The 17,010-nt window shown below is 43.2% G+C and overlaps 1 protein-coding gene across 7 annotated transcripts; it reads left to right on the forward strand.

Annotated features, from left to right (window-relative positions):
- The first annotated feature begins 1,813 nt into the window (after positions 1 to 1,813).
- On the forward strand, positions 1,814 to 13,100 carry zfhx2 (zinc finger homeobox 2). Of its 7 annotated transcripts, none has more exons than XM_026305683.1 (5): positions 1,814 to 1,964; positions 3,553 to 3,711; positions 4,556 to 4,616; positions 5,692 to 9,860; positions 11,562 to 13,100. In XM_026305683.1, the coding sequence occupies exons 1-5, from the start codon at positions 1,959 to 1,961 to the stop codon at positions 11,991 to 11,993; spliced, it is 4,827 nt and encodes a 1,608-aa protein (XP_026161468.1). In that variant the 5' UTR covers positions 1,814 to 1,958; the 3' UTR covers positions 11,994 to 13,100. The 7 variants fall into 7 exon arrangements, with proteins under 7 accessions (XP_026161468.1, XP_026161469.1, XP_026161474.1 ...); XM_026305684.1 differs by having other exon boundaries at positions 4,556 to 4,598; XM_026305686.2 differs by lacking the exon at positions 1,814 to 1,964 and adding an exon at positions 1,999 to 2,349.
- Positions 13,101 to 17,010: the final 3,910 nt, after the last annotated feature.

Below are 17,010 nucleotides of genomic sequence, written 5' to 3' on the forward strand. Positions count from 1 at the left end.
AGACCCATAAGCTCATTAGGTGAACTATGTAAATCAGGTAAGAGTCTTTAGACCCACACCCCTGAGTTGGTTTCACTTCACACCTGGGCTGACCCCTCTGATTCACCAATTGTCTGCAGAGTGTCTCTTCCCTGGGAAACATTCGATTTGTTCCTTAATTTCCTGGGAACAGATGAAAGGGCAGCCTGTGGATTGAAGACAGGTTATGTGTAAGCCCTCCACACCTGTTAAGGGAGGGTTTTTCCACTTGGACATAGATAGCTTCTCTGACCCCCTCCCCCATTTTGGACAGAGAAGAGGTGGTTTGAGAGACGGGTCACAAATGGATGACAAATGCCAATTCTGCTGTGTGAAGAAAAATGAGAATGTGTCTTCTATAGGTGACCATGGAAGAATGAGACAGCAGAGGAAGGGACTATTCCTGATATTCTTCCTTTTAACAATGTTGATGTTGATTATTTTGGACCAATCAAAGCGAAGAAGGGATGTGGCACAGCAAAGTGCTATGTGGTGATATTTTATGTCAAGCAGTTTGGAAGTGGCAGACTCCTTGGACACAGATGCTTTCATTAATGCTTTGCGATGCTTCATCTGCAGGAGAGGTTGAACTGCTCACATTCAACCAGACAATGGTGCCAGTTTTGAAGGAGCAAAGAGAAATTAAGGAAAGCTTTGGCATCTCTGAATCACAACCAAATTCAAACCAAATGCAAAAACTGGGAGTGAAATAGATTTGAAAACCCCCTACAGGTTCCCACCATGGCAGCATATGGAAACGTGTAATCTGCATGATAAGAAAGATTCTCAAGTCAGTTCTTCAGCAGCAGAAACTGGACGATGACAGTCTGCAGTTTTGTGTGATATTGAGGTCATTTTAAAAAACCAACCTATCACTAAGATGTCTGACGATCCAAATGAGAGTTCCTGCTCAGTTTATCAGAGAAGTAATCTTCATTTTAACCTCATTAAGCAGCAGAAGCGATTTTAAAGTCATGCTTCCTGAAGTCTGTAAAGAGTATGTCCAACGCCGGTCGGCAAAAAACACACCACACCACAATGCAATATATCACTTCAGAACACTACTACCATGAAATCACCGAAGTATAAAGATCTAAAGTTAAATCAATCACTCTAACGGCACTCAGCACTCTCTGCACCTCACTCAGAGAGAGAGAGAGAGAGAGAGAGAGAGAGAGAGACAGGGAGAGAGAGATGAGGGAGAGAGACAGGGAGAGAGAGAAAGAGAGAGACAGGGAGAGAGGGAGAGAGACAAGGAGAAAGAGAGAGAGAGGGACAGGGAGAGAGAGAGGAAGAGAGAGACAGGGAAGACAGAGAGAGAGAGAAAGAGAGAGAGGGAGAGAGGGATGGGGAGAGAGAGAGAGGGGAGAGAGACATAGAAGACAATAGAGAGAGAGGGAGAGAGGGATGGGGAGAGAGAGAGGGCAAGAGAGACAGAGAGAGACGGAGAGAGGGGGGAGAGAGAGAGAGGAAGAGAGGGAGAGAGAGAAACGGAGAGAGAAGGGGAGAGAGAGGGGGGGATATTGGGAGGGCGATACAGGGAGACAGGGAGAGAGAGAGAGAGAGAGAGGAAGAGCGGTAGAGAGACAGAGACACACTGGGAGAGAAAGAGGGAGAGAGACATAGAGACGCACTGTGAGAGAGAGAGCGAGCGAGAGGGGTAGAGAGAGAGTCACACTGGGAGAGAGAGATAGAGAGACAGACGCAGAGAGAAGGAGAGGTAGAGAGACCTAGAGGCGCACTGGTAGAGAGAGAGGTAGAGCGACATAGAGACACAGTGGTAGAGAGAGAGGTAGAGAGTCATAGAGACATACTGGGACGAGTGGTACAGAGGTAGAGAGACATAGAGACACACTGAAAGAGAGAGACGGGCAGGAAAGAAAACTTTTCACTTCTGGGGAGCTACAGAGGGAGCGTGTGCGCGTGCTGGAGCGGAGACCATGCAGGTAAAAAGGCATTAGCTAATTGCTCTCAACTTAATTAAACGTCATTGCAGTCGGTTAATTGTGCTAATTGAGCCGGGACAGAGGCCTAGGACGCGTAGAGGATCGAGCCCACAGTGGATTGTGCACCCCCCAGCCGATCCCTTCTAGAAATCCAACATTAAATCCCAAACTTTTCCTGCCTCTCGTCTCTCCTTCACCGCCCCCATCGTCGAGGCGGCCGCGGCGCACGTATTCCGCCTCGACTAGCTCCTTAGCCTCGGCTCGCCTCTCTAATTACGGCTGCCGAAACAGCACTTTGGACGGGTCGCACGGTGCTTACCGATCGAGCATGGGTTCGAGTGCTGCGGTGCGGTGAAGGGCGGTGTGCTGGCCGGCGAGGAGCAGGGTACGAGTGTTTTCTCCACATCTGTAGCCGGAGCCAGGCTGGTTAATTAAATGGCTTCAGTCCGCCTAGGCCTCAGACTGCGCTGCTGAGCGGCAGGCGGCGGGCGGTGCAGCCCGCGTGCCCGGTTGGCAGTTCGCAATCAGCGGGGCCAGGACGCTACTCGAGGCCGAGGTCTGAGCGAAGGCGAGTCGGGGTGTTTGGTGCTAGTTTCAGTTAGTTTGAAGGGGTCCCTGTGTTTGTAGTGGAGCTGCAGGTCCCACCTGGACCGTGAGGAGTTTGAGGTTAGCGGTAATTATCTCTGTGTGCTAACAGGGTCGCTAGGATAGCTCGGTCTGAGAGCCAGCACCCTGTTTTCCATAAGGTCTGTCTCCAGATAACCGTCTGAACTAACAGCTAACCAGGTGAACTAATAGCTAACCAGGTGGACTAACAGCTAACCAGGTTAATTGCTGTAATGCGGCGTAGCCTGCTAGCTAATTGACTCGATGGCACCGTTGCTAATTAGACGGGTCCTTAATTAGCCCCGTCAGTCCAGGTAGACCCGAGGTTCTGAGCCCGTAGCAGACGAGGAGGACCCTGTAAACGTGTTCTCACGGAGCCCAGGTGAAATGTGATGTGCTAGCCTGCTAATTGGAGTGAGGAGGAGGTGAGATGTGATGGTATTTGTCCTCAGGACCTGCACCGCTGCTATAAAGCTGTAATGGATAGTTGGACTTTAGGTCTTGGGATGAACACACACTGCTGGCCTCATATTTGTGGTGGCCCACCTAACACCTATAGTTGTGGAGTACATATTTAATAAGCCCGTGCAGGTTACAGCCTGGATTGTACAATGTGAGGCAGCACGTGTCACACTTTGTTTATTAGCACACTCTGCATCCAGCACATTTACATTTTCTAAAGTGCACCACACCTACTGGAGGTCTGTTGGCCATTCAGAAATGTGCGTTACTGTGTAATATGTTCATTTCAGTTGGGAAACCACCTACAAAGCACTGAAACCATAAAGAAACTTAGAGTGCAATAAGGACAAGATGTTGTTCTAGTATGAGTGCAGTGTCTGGCTTCTGTCAATGAATCCAAATGCATGATATATGCTGGTCACCAATAAGTAAAGTCACATGGAATTATTTCTTTACACCTCATGTTCCTTTGTTTCTTTGGTTTTTGAAATAAATTATAACATGGACAATTATTTGTCAGGAGGAGTCTGGAGAGATGATGAGCAATGAAAGTAATGGGGTGGTAGAGTGGCTGTGCCCCCTGTGCCAAAAATGGCAAACTGACAGATCGTCCTTGTCTCTGCATCTCACTGAGCAACACAGCGTGCTTCCACCATGTGTCGACAGACTGCTGGACATTGTAAGTGAGGCTGGACCTAATGGTCTAAATCTATCACAACTATTGAAATCTGTGAGCAGCTTAACATGGGTCGCCCACCCCGTGTCACTTATCTGCATAATATTCAGTGAGCACACTGGTTGCTGGTTGATCCACAGAGCGCACTTTGCAGTGCTGTTAATCTGTAGTGATACACATTTGACGAGTTTATTTTTGTGTTTATGTCTGACGACTTTATTCAGATTGGACGTTATTTACCTACCAACTAAAGAAGAGAAGAAAGGCCAGAGAACAGAATATCAGGCTATCAGTAACAAAGTAAATGATACATTTATATGAAGAAGTAAGGAGATATGTAATTACGCTCATGGTGACATTTTACAAAACAGGAAAACTGCACTAGCAAAGAGGAACAGTGCTCACAAGTGGACTTTCATTTTTTCATTTACATTTAATCTTAAAACTTATGAGCTTCACCATGAGCTGCTGTATTACTCTCTGTGTCTGTTACTTTGTCCATGCTATATAATATTTAGACATTACTTCTTGTTTTACGTGTAATACTCTGTCATCTCCATCAAAGATACACCTGTAAATGCTTTAAATAAACAAGATCTTTTCCATAGTGAATTTGGTTAACATACCTTGTGAAAGTATTCGCTAAATTAAAATTTGGTACTGAATTTAGTATGTAAAATGCAAAGACATGAATTGATAAAAGTACAGTTTTGCCTTTAGGGTAAATTCCAAATTAAGGCTAGACAGGCTTCCTGTGTGGTTATACTACACATATCTGAGACATGCCCAAATGATGTTCTGCTCAAAAATCTACATAACACCATCTCCTGTCTTCTTCTTTTAACAGGCTGTTTTAAAGTGGGGCACCAGTGGAGGAGAAGAGGACAAAGGTGCTCAAAAGTCTTCAGGTTTGGTTGAAAAATACTTAAAAAAACATAAGAGGGAAACTACAAACTTGAATACAAATACTGCTTAGTTGCTTTTCTCATTATTGTAATGACACTAATGAAAAGATAAGGATGGTTATTTTCTCGGTTTTTATTGTTTTTCACAAATTCCCAACAGAGCCTAAAGCCAATAGTACAGTTTGTACTCTAACTGTGGTATGTGTGTATCCAGAGCCAGCTTTAGCTTATTTGTCTGTATTGTATAGTTGTCTGAAAACTATTAAAAACCCACCAGTGAGCCAAGAATACATAGTTTATGTAGGCATCATAGACTGTTCCTTTTTATAGTAACTGAGTAAGGAAGAGTCAGCTTTTCTATTTACATCTACAGTTACCTGTCAAAACAATTGGTGTCACTTCTATATGTGTGTGTGTGTATATATATATATATATATATATATGTGTGTGTGTGTGTGTGTATGGTATTGTAATTATACTCTGAAATGAACAGATATGAGTAAACATTTTCACATTTAAAAGACTTAATTTAAGTAAATTAAATCTAAAGTGTTGACTGATTTAACAACCTAAATTTACATAAATATTTATTTGTTTACTTACCTTTTTGGTAACCTCTGGCAGTTTACCACTTGGTTTTCTACTATTTAAGATTAAGCACTTGATATGAACGTCTTAAATGTCAAACACTTAAACAATGGAGGCAGAAAACCTGACAGTGACCCCAAATTTTTGACTGGTAGTATCTAGCTTCTTATGCTGTTACACAACTGCATGAGTACCCCTTGTATTATCTTTTAAGTGTACAGTGAATTTGTTTTAGCTGGAAAGTCTAGTTTATCCTCTGAATGAATTATTATCATGTGGATCTTTGTGCGATGATAAATTATATTACATATAATTTGTAGCTTCGAAAACAAAAATAGTGTAAGATTGCACCTTGTGTGTGTACGTAATTAAAGGTTTATATGGGAACTATTTCAAATTACATTCATGATGCAAATATTTAATTCTTACTTATCAGTCAATACCTCATTCACTAGAACTTGAAGGTTTTAATGTGTATTTATTCTACCAGATGCTGAGTCCTCACAAGTGACGCATTGCGAAGATGTCAGTTCAAACTCCTGCCAGTCTAGTGAGAGTTCAGAAGCTACCCTGACACTTGGAGACAGAGACATGGAGGAAGAGAGAATAAACAAACAGGAGGGAGGTGATGCTGAGGCTGATCCAGAAAAGATGAGAAATGAACTCACAAGAATCAAACAGCAAAATATGACTGAGGATGCAAAAGTCTCGGAGGCCAGTGAAAAGTCATTTGGTGAAAATGGTGTGCCAGCTGAAAATGCCACATGGTCATTGAAATGTCTAGACACACTTCCTAACAGAACTGCCTTGAGTGTTCATTACAACTCTGCATCCCACCTTCAGAGGATGACAACAGGTTCTGCAAAGCAAGATGGAGAAAGTGATACCCAAACTCCTATGGTTACTGTCCTGCCTCGCCCATTTATACCAAATAAACCCTATCAGTGTGCTATATGTCGAGTCTCTTACAATCATGCTATCACTCTTGAGAGCCATATGAAATCTGTCTTGCACCAGACCCGCAGCAGGCATGTTGGACATACTGCAAGCAGTGGTGTGGCTAGTGTTGGTTTGGGAGGTAGCGCCACCAGTTCTCCAAATGCTGTAGTGAGCACAACTGGAAATGGAGCCTGTCAGTTAGTGACCACTACCAACTGTGCTGCTGCTGGGACCGTGATGACAACTGCAAAAGATGGAGAGCATATTCAGACTCCACAATTGGCTCATTCCCTTCTCACCACCCCTGTAGCATCAGCTCAGGCAGTTTCTGCCTTCCTCACCCTCCTCACATCAAGTCCCAACACGCTCTCACATTCCCTTCTCCCCTCCCTTTATGCAGCTGGTACTGCATCTGGTGCTGCCACACCTCAGCTTGTGTCTCAGCCTCAATTGCTCATGCCGTTAATTTTGAATGGGCTGCAAGCCCAAACCCAGCAACACCAAGAGAACCGGCAAGCCCAGCTCCTTACCCAGTGTGTGCCATTCATAGGTCTTAGCACAGCCCAGCAAGCCCTCCTAACCCAAAGACTTAACAGCTTACAGAACCAGTGGCCCTCGGCAGGAGTTCCTTTAGACATACAGCCTTGCCTGGAAGAGCAAAAACAGAATATAGAGTGTGAGAGGGACAAAGAGCGTCCGGACAGTGAGGAGAGGGTCTCAGCTCCAGTCAAGGATAGGGATGAATGGACTACAGAGAAACTTAAGGGAGAGGGCAATAAAGAATTTGCACAGTGTCCTAATACAGAAAGCAAAGTGAACATTGAAGATATTGAAAGAAAAGGGAAGAAGCAACAAGATAGTACAAGAGATGGAGACAGCTCCACTAATCAGATGGACCTGGATAGTGATAAAGCAGCTAGTCTGAAACTCTCCCTCGCAGGTGCAGATAAGAGCTTCTGCAATAGCAACTTCTCACCTTCTGGATCTGTGCGCAGCGACTCTAGCCTCAGTCCTGTGAATTTAAACCTTACACTTAGCCCTGACTCTACCCCTCAGAAATCACAACCAGGAACTAGCCCTTGTGGCTGTTATGTCAACTCAGTTTCCAGCCCTACTACAAATGCCTTAACCAATGACCCAACCCAACCTTATTGTGTAAAAAAAGGATCAGTTTATCCAGACCTTCCAATGCTGTCAGAGTTCCAGTCAGAAGTTCTCTGTGCATTCTTTGAGTCACGTAGTGAGGCCGATGCTGCAAGTCCCCCCCACGAGGACTGTGAGGCACTGGGAAAAGTGGTAGGGCTTTCTGAGGAAGAGGTTCGCAGGTGGTTGAGCAAAGTCAGTCAGATGAAACAGAGGCAGAGGGTGACAGAGTTAAAACACTTGCCAGGCTTGGCAGGGTCTACAAGGCATGGCCAAAGTTCTGACAACGACTATGATGATGAGGAAAGCTCACTGGTTATAGCAGAAGGTGAGGATGATGCTTCAGGGAGTCTAGCAATTGATTTGTCTAGTACAAGAGGAAAACACAGAGAAAACAATTTGGACAGGGAAGGCCTGGGAGATTCCTGTCTTACATCTGATTCAGAAAATGAGGTTTACACCTCTGTTATTGTGTCTGATGAGGAAAGTCAGGATGAGTCTTTGAGGGAGGTCCCTGAGAGCCCTCCTAAAGGTGAAGCACAGCAGGAGGTTCATGGTGATAAAGGGTCTTTGGGAGGAAAGGTCTTGCGCTCCACAACTGTGTTCCTCTCAGATGTAGAAGATGAGTATGAAGAGGAAGAGGGTGGAGGCAGTCACAGGGCTAAGAGGAAAAAACAAAAGGGGGAATTTGAGCACGATGAAGCAGAGGTGAAGAAGGAGAGACCGGACCCAGATGTGGATCTAGAGTTAGAGGCCCAAGGGGATCCTCCAAGTTCACAATCTAACTCGGTGGGCCTTTCTGCTTTTCCACCCAGCGCCCTGCACTCATTTCCCTTATCCCTTACTCCCTTTTCTACTCAGTTCCTTAGCCCATATGTCCTCTCTACAACTTCTTCAGTAGTTGGAGGTGGGAACAAAGTACAAGTTTTTTCTAATTCACCAACCGTCACAAGCTTTTCCAGCTCTCTTCTCTCACAGTCTCTCTCCTCCCACAACCAGTTGTCTCAGTACCTGTCTAATGGTAGTGAGTGTGAGTCAGCTCTGGATCTCAGCATGGGGAGAAACTACTCAAAATCTGCATCTTCTTCATCATTTCTAGCTGATAAAATTGCAGCACAGAAGGGACAGTTGCTAGATGGGCTGGGCTTGAGACCCACATCCAAAGGTCTTGTAGTTGTTCAAGTTAAACCTGAAGGTGTTACTGCCATGGGCTCTTCCAACAGCAGCATGAGTCTGGTTAACTGCAATAACACAACAAAGTCTGATATTCATTTGAGGGCAGCAGAGAAAATTAATGCTACACTTTTGGAAAGGGATCAAAAAAATGAGAGAGATAATTACAAAGACAGAGAGCAAGAGCAGCACCAGAGGAAGTCCAAAGGAAAGAGATATCGGGATATGCGTCGTTCAAGAACCATCATTCAAGCTGAGCAACTTGACATTCTGTATGGATGCTATTTCAAAGATCCAAATCCCGGAAAACACGAATTTGAACAGATTTCAGAGTGGGTCCATCTTCCAAAGAAAGTAGTTCAGATTTGGTTTCAGAACATGAGGGCAAGAGAACGAAAGGGTGAAGTCAGGTTCATCAGTGATGGGACACTGGCAGCGGTTGGCAAACCCCTCATCAAATTTACCTGGCCTCTCTCCAAACCAATTTTCTCCCACAAGCCTGGTCCAAACAATACTGCAAGCATTACTACTACCCCAATTGTACGCACCCTCTTGAAGTCAGAAAGGGAGCCTGTTAAGGAGCAAAGCAAATCAGCATTAGTGAAAAAAATAAACCCAGTCCCAATCAAACCGAAGGAGATTGTTTCCTCTACTGTTGTCTCTCCTGTGAGCAGTAGTTCCCCTGCAATGCCAAAGACCAAACATGAAACCACCAGCAATATCACTATGGTCAAAGTTGCATCCAAAGTTACCACCCCTGTCCTTTTATCGCCACCCAAGGATAAAATCCCCATTGCCCCCCGACCAACTCAGAAAAGGAAATTAGAGGAGGAGAAAGAGGAAGAAAAGACTGATGATGAGAGAGACAATGAAAGTGAGGAGGGTCCTGGACCAGGGGCCACTAATCGCATGGTGCCCAAACTGCCCACAGTACCCATCAACAACAGGTCTCCTGCCACAACAGTGCTGCCACAAAAACAAAATGGGCTAAACTATTGGACCCCTAAAATCCCTATTAAAATCAACACTCTTTCAAGAGAACAACTTGCTCTGCCTACCCACACGCCTCCTCGTACCATTCCCCCTCCTCCCACCCCCAGTATTGCACCAGTTAGCCCAAATACTCCCAGCTCTGCCAAAGTAACCAGCTCCTCCAGCACAGTTCGATCGTGCCCTACAGAGAGCAGCATTCTGTCCCACTCGTCCAGCCGTAGACCACGCACACACTTGTCATGCCTACAGCTGTCCATTCTGCAGTCCTGTTATGAGACCTGCGCCCACCCAAACGCCATGGAGTGTGAAGCAATTGGCACTGAGCTCAACCTGCCACTTAAGGTGGTACAGATCTGGTTCCAAAATACCAGAGCCAAGGAGAAGCGCTGGAGATTGCAGCAAGAAAAAATGGTAAGCAGGCTTAGACTTTGTTAAAAACTTAGCAGGCTTTTTTATATTTTTCAGTATCTATGATGGCAGTAATTTTACATTATATATTGAATTTTCCCTGTAATTGTACTGTTGAACTTATATTTTCATAAAACTCTATTACGTCAACTATTACTAGCGAATTGTAAATAAAAACCATATAAGTATTAATATAAGTGGATAAGTGTATTCAGACCCTCTTTACGTTGTTGCAGCCTGATACTACAAAGTGAAGTGTTTGTAAATTTGTTAAAAAGGAAAAACTGAAATATTTTCAGAAGTATTCAGACCATCTATTCTTCTTGGGTATGACACAACAAGCTTTGCACACCTGGACTGGGGGATTTTCTGCATTTTCTTTGTAAATCCTCTCAAGCTTGGTCAGGTTGTGGGTGGACCATCAGTGGACAGCCATTTTCAGGTGTCTCCAGAGATGTTCAACAAGGTTAAAGTCAGGGCAGACATTCACAGAGTTGTCCCTAAGCCACTCCTGTGTTGTCGTGGCTGTGGGATTAGGGTGCTTGTCATGTTGGAAAGTGAAGCCTCAGCCCAGTCTGAGGTCCTGAATGCTAAGGAATAGGTTTTCATTAAGGATATCTCAGCACTTTGCTCGATTCAGCTTTCCCTCAGCCCTGACCAGCCCTCCTGCTGAAAAACAACCCCAAAGCCCGATGCTGCCACCACCATTCTTCACTGTTGGGATGGTACTGGGCAGTTGATGAGAGGTGACTGGACATAACATTTAGAACTGAGGGCAATCTTGGTTTCATCAGAGAATCTAGATCCTCACAGTCTGAGTCTTTCAGGTGCTTTTTTTATCTAAACTCCAAGCAGCCTTCATGTGTTTTGCACTGAGGAGAGGCTTCCCTTTAGCCACTCTACCATAAAGCCCGGGTCAGTGGAGGCTGCAGTGATGGTTGTCTTTCTGGAGCTATGTCCCATCTCCACACAGGATCTCTGGAGCTCAGTCAGACTGACCATAAGGTTTTTGGTCACCTCTCTTACTAAGGACCTTCTCCCAGGATTGCTCAGTTTGTCCTGGCAATTTGGAAGAGTCCTGGTTGTGCCAGACTTCTTCCATCTGAGTATTATAGAGGCCACTGTGCTCCTGGGAACCTTCAGTACAGCAGAAATTATTTGTAGACTTCCCCAGCTCTGTGCTAATAAACCATCCTGTCTCTGAGCTCTGCAGGCAGTTCCTTTGACCTCATGGTTTGGTTTTTGCTCTGATATCCATTGTCAGCTGTGAGGCCCTCTATAGAGGTGTGTGCCTTTCCAAATCATGTCCAATCAATTCAATTTACCACAGGTGGACTCCAATCAAGGTGTAGAAACATCCCAGTAACGATCAAGAGAAATGGGAGACACCTGAGATAATTTTCACGTGTTGTTGCTAAAGGACTGAATATGTATGTAAATATGTTATTTGAGTTTTTCCTTTGTACAAACATTCCTAAAATTCTGCTTTCACTTTGTCATTATGTGACACTGAATGTAGATTGAGGAAAAATAAATGTAAGCAATTGTAACATCAGTCTGCAGCATCAATTGAAAAAAAGTGAAGGGGTCTGAATACTTTATCATTCATATTACTTTAATACAGACATGTAAGGTTCACTTCAGACTTACCAGATATGACATTAAAAATTATTCTGTGCTCCTCTCTGCCCCTCCCTCTCTCAGTCTCCTCTGTCAGGTGGGAAGGTGGACATCAGCTCAGGAAGCTACCTTCAATACAATGCTCTCAAAGCCAATCGTCCCATTCTACCCAAACCCGTTCAGCTGACAGTTTCTGATCCTCCAGCTTCCACTGTGGCCGGCCAGCTAGGGCAGAAGGAAACTCTGACGGGCCACTGTGATGCCTGCAATGTCTCCTTTGAATCCCGAGCTGCAGCGAGGACCCATGTCTTCTCCCCATGTCATCTGGCAACTCTCAGAACCACTAACTTTGGCCAGCCAACAACACTTGTCAACAAGAATGGCACTGGTAATGGTGGACCTGCCAGTGCTGTGCCAGGCTCACAGGTCTGTCTTTCTGCTCCACTAACTGGTTCTGGTTCTGGAGGAGAAATTGTTATTGAGTCACCTCCATCAATGGCCACCAGCAGCAGTTAAAGACTCAGATCAGGATTGGTCTGCATACTGACTATGCTTGGACCCATTTGGGCTCCTCAGACTTTAATAAACAAATTTGAGCACTAAACGTAAAAAGCTAATAATCTTTACTTTTTGAAGTTGGCTCCCCCTGCGCCCACTATCTTTTAATCAACCTTCACTCACTCGAAATGGAATCCAATAAACACACTATTTCCATACTGCTTCATACCTTATGAGTTGTTGTTGTCGTCTGAGAAGTAATGAATACATTTCAGCACAGTTTACCAAACATTTGTGGTCCCAACTTTGCTTTAGTGTCCTTCCTGTAATTCATAAAGACACTCAGTTTGCTGTGATTGAAGTGTCTTACCTTGAAGTCTGATGCAAAGGTGTCGCCATTTATTAGTGAGGCCAGGAATACTTTCTGGGACAGTAACGTATTATTAAGATTAATAACTACCTGTTTGCTCCTGTGGATATATTTTCCTTAAGCCTTTTTTACTTCTAGAGTGTAGATTGCTTGGTTACAGCATGACTGGTCTGAAACACAAAGAGCTAATATTGACTTTTATTTGCTATGGGAGAGTTAGGAGTGTTGTGTCCTCTCATTTGGGATAGATAAAGAGGTACTTCAGACAGAATATGTTTGCTGAATTGTCCCAATTTAGAAGTTCACAATTTCCATGACAATCCAAATAGGTCAAAATGAGATTGAGGAACATAGAGTCCTGGCATACCGCACTTTGACACACTTTTACATTGTTTGAAATGTTTTTAAGCATTCTAATGCAAGTGTGTTTTTATGAAAAAATACATTCATGCATGTTGGATGCCTTAATATTAATCACATGAAATAAATGGGGATTCTAATGAAAGATGCTGTAGGAGTAAGTATGATATTGTTCAAGAAGCAGACCTAGCAACAAATTGAGAAGAGCTTTGTTTTAAAATGCATTTATAACCAAAATCTTTGAATGTCCTGCATCAATATTCTCTATCTAGAACATATAAAATCCTGACTGTAAAGTTGTCAGCATTTCCCCCACATTTTCTTGGCCAAGGACTGTAATGACCAACTACAGCAGTTTTCTTTGATCCAGTGGATTTTATTGTCACTCAAGTGTATATACCCCATTGTTTTCGCCTATTATTGAAAGACTTTGTATATTGTTATTATTGATAGTTTTAACAAATGCAAAATGAACTTTTTAAAGAACTATATCAAAAATGACTGATATCCTGAAGTAATTCTCCCTTTGCTTTCTGTCATTCAGAAGCCAAAAAACAATCCTGAGCTTGACAGAGAGTGGGAGAGGTGTTTGTACATTCAGCTGTATAGGATATCCCATGGCATGACACTTGCACTAGTCCACAAGTTTTGCACAAGCTACAGATATTTCAAATGAACACAGCCATTAACACAGCGTAAAGGGTCACTAGGCATGCTTTTTTAAACAGGGAAGCAACGATGTCCTGTCATGAGTAATAATTTGTACTCCTGTTGGAAACTGTATCTTGTGTGTAAGGCAAGGACAAGAGTGCTTGAACCTTAAGAATGGGATCATATACATGGTGTTGCACTGTCCAAACTAGACGCGTTTTTCTGGTGATTTGCTTTTTATTCACTTGTGTTTCGTCATTTTGATTATGACTATTGTTAAAATTGTACTACTACTTATACAATTTTATCATAACTACTTATCACTGTTTTTGATTTGTATTGATTCATAACAGTTTTAAATGCCACGTCTTTGCTCATAAAAGTATGATATTTGGATTTTGAACAATGGTAGTGGCAGTGTTGTTATGAATTGGTAGATTTTTGATTGCTTGTTTTCCCTCCTCACATGTACTGGCCTTTTGTGTTTGGTTTTCATTTTACTTTCTTTGATACACAGAAAAAGAAATAAAATAAGTTGAACAAAGAATTACTGTGTGATTACAAAGTCTGGGCTATTTAATAGTTCTTTTTGTGTTGGACAATGACATAAATTCCTCAGGTGAACATTCTGTAATCAGACGTTTTTTCCGGGGAACATAATTAAATCCAGAGGGAACCATCAGTGAAATTGAGTGAGATGGTTTGTGTGTGTCTGAAATGAACTTATTCAACAACTCACGGGGCAGTTGTGGCCTAATGGATAGGGAGTCGGACTTGTAACCTGAAAATTGCAGGTTTGAGTCTCAGGTCCAGTGGGGAAATTGTCGGTGGCACGTAGTGAACAGCCAGCGCCCCGTCCACCTTCGTTACCACGATTGAGGTGAGACCCTTGAGCAAGGCACCGGGCACCGCAGCATTGGTTGCCCACTGCCCTGGGTGTGTGTGTGCACTTGGGATTGGGTTAAAAGCAGAGCACAAATTCTGAGTATGGGTCACCATACTTGGCCAGTTAAGTCACTTTTCACTTTCTGAGCTACGGGGGACTGGTGGACAAAAATGCATCTAATTAGAGACGTGCTTTGTGCAAATGGCAAATGGTCCTGCTTGTTTGACCAGCGAGGGCTTAGTTTATCTACAGAAATTATATCAGAACTAAGAGACTTTTTGTTCAACTTATTAGGCGTGAAGTCTCACATCATATTATAGGTGCCAACTCTGATGACCCATTGCCATCAAGGAGAGAGACAGGGAGAGGTTTGAGCAACACGAGAGAGTGGAGAACAAGGGGATGGAGGAGAAGAAGAGTCAAGATGCAGCAAATTTCCTCTTGGAGATATCAGTGTCTGATCCTCTGAGGCCACCTGCTCAGGATGAACAACACTGTGAAAAGAGATTATGTACTACTATGTAGGATTAGGTTGGAAAGACTATAATGAGCTCAGGAAGGAAACCAAAAGGTGAAAGACATTATTAAATCAGCAAACAATTGATGATCAGGAATTTGTTAAAAATGACCGGAACGGTTTTAACATTTGTTAGCTCATTTCATTTTGCAGGTTGGCTCAAACCTCTCTCATTTCCAGCAGCTGCTAACGCTCATGAGGCTGAAAATGACTCAGTTATCTTTTCAGGATCTCAGATCCAACAGCCAGCAGAACATTTCGAAACGCAAGTCTTAAATGCAAGACTTGACCGTGCACTTGTTTTGGCCAAAACAAGAAGAGCTCCCACTCTTAATGCCTACGGTTTTTAGACTGGTCTTTCATAGATTATTATTGACTGCTTTGAAATATTTATAGAAAAGCCCAGAGACCTAAGAGCAATCACACAGACCTAGTCAAAATCCAAAAATCAACAAACCATGAAATATCTAAGTGAGATAGGAACTGTTTGTTTTATATCAAATGGATGGGGTGACAGAACATCAGGCAAACACCTGACTGAAAACTGTGGTTTTTTAGATCATTTTAGCCCAGGTAATGTGATTTTGGCTGAAGCTGAGCATCCCAAAGGTGTAACACCTCTTAATAAAATAGTCCATATGCTGTGCACTGACAAATCTGGCTTCCTCAGTTGTTCCCCTGGACTGAGCATAAAAAAAGATGTAGATGCACACTGGATTGTTTCCATCAATAAAGTAATGACAATGAACTGATGAATTCATACTTTTAGTTACACATAATTTAATTTTTGCACAACATAACCATATCACATATATATTAAAAAACATATATATTAAATCACACATCAAGAATGACTGAAAGTCCTCACAGCTGACAAAGATCATTTATGTATATAGATATATACATATACAGATATATAGAGAAATATATAGCAGTATGACAGTATGTGGCAGATCTTGAATACTTCAAACTTATTCCATTTTCATTTCACTTTTAAATGTGTAATGCTGATCTTTAAACAGCTTTGGTGAACATACTGTCTATTACAGACTCCTGATGTACACTGACATCAGTCATCATCATTGAGAACAGGCAGGTCTTGCTGTTGGATGGTTTGGTGAGATGTGACAATGAAAAAACAGGAGCTGTAACCACTTTAGCTAAAAGCTCTGCAATGATGCACTTCTGGACAAATGTATTTACCTTTTTACACACACAAAAATCTCTACAGCAGCCAGTATTTCCCTCCTGCTTTCTTCCCCTGATTCCCAGACAGCAAGGTCACAGTAGCTACTTGTGTCAAGTGTTTACACCTGATAAAAGTACTGATGGTCCCTTTTCAGTGACTGTTTGCCCTGAAGCTCTCGGAGACAAACTGTGGTGTCTTCTTCCCTCAATTAAAGTGCAATTTTGCAGGCTGCTTGGTACATTTGCCTCTAACACACCCGTCTCAGGTCAGTCACATGTTGCTGTCTGGGGATGCTGCTAATCAAGGGGTTTAAGGTCAAAGGCCAGCCCTGCCTTTCTGACAGGTTGGTTCTCGGATGGATCTCCATGATCACACTTGTGTTTGGTGCCCCATCTGGAAGCAGAAAAAAAGGCTGTACAGTTCCAATAATAAATGACAGTAATATGTGATAACCACAGTAATGCACTTTGCTAATAACAAAGCAACAACCAGGCATCAGTGCAAATAACCTCTTTATCAGCAACTCTGTTACTTATCTCACTTTTTGCAGAGCTAGATCCAGATGTTGCAAAGTGTAGGGTAAATAGATGAGAATCAAAGTCATGGAAGAGATGCCATGCTGATGTGCAGATGTTTTTGTCTAAGCTAAGTGCTGTGAAAGATTGAAACACTGTGTTAAACCTTTCTCCACATGTGTATGGCTTCTGTCACCATGTCTTCTATAGTAGGTTGTGTGCTCATGGGTGAAGTGAACCTGAACATCTGGGAGATTTCAGTGCATTGTTCAGCTCTTTGCACAGCCTCTTCAGCAGGGAGACAGCTGGTTGGTCAGGGTTTGTGTGGGAGGCTGCTCGGATGCCTGATGCCGTCACCCTTCCTGCTATCTGATCAAACCACATGACACTTTTTTAATTGCACCTTGGTCTCCCTTTCCATCACATCATGGCACTGACACAAAGTGCACTTAAGTTTGTAATATGTAACAATGCAAACAACTATTTATGAGCATTTACTGAAAATAACATCATTAGAAGGCAACACAGTGGATTAGTGGTTAGCACT

This window comes from Mastacembelus armatus, unplaced genomic scaffold (assembly GCF_900324485.2).
Source record: "Mastacembelus armatus unplaced genomic scaffold, fMasArm1.2, whole genome shotgun sequence".
Lineage (NCBI taxonomy): Eukaryota > Metazoa > Chordata > Actinopteri > Synbranchiformes > Mastacembelidae > Mastacembelus > Mastacembelus armatus.

What these genes read in the sequence shown, in the direction of transcription:
- zfhx2 (XM_026305683.1), top strand. An exon ending in TCGACAGACTGCTGGACATT is followed by an intron (nt 3,712 to 4,555) that starts GTAAGTGAGGCT and finishes TTCTTTTAACAG; the next exon opens with GCTGTTTTAAAGTGGGGCAC. An exon ending in GATTGCAGCAAGAAAAAATG is followed by an intron (nt 9,861 to 11,561) that starts GTAAGCAGGCTT and finishes TCCCTCTCTCAG; the next exon opens with TCTCCTCTGTCAGGTGGGAA.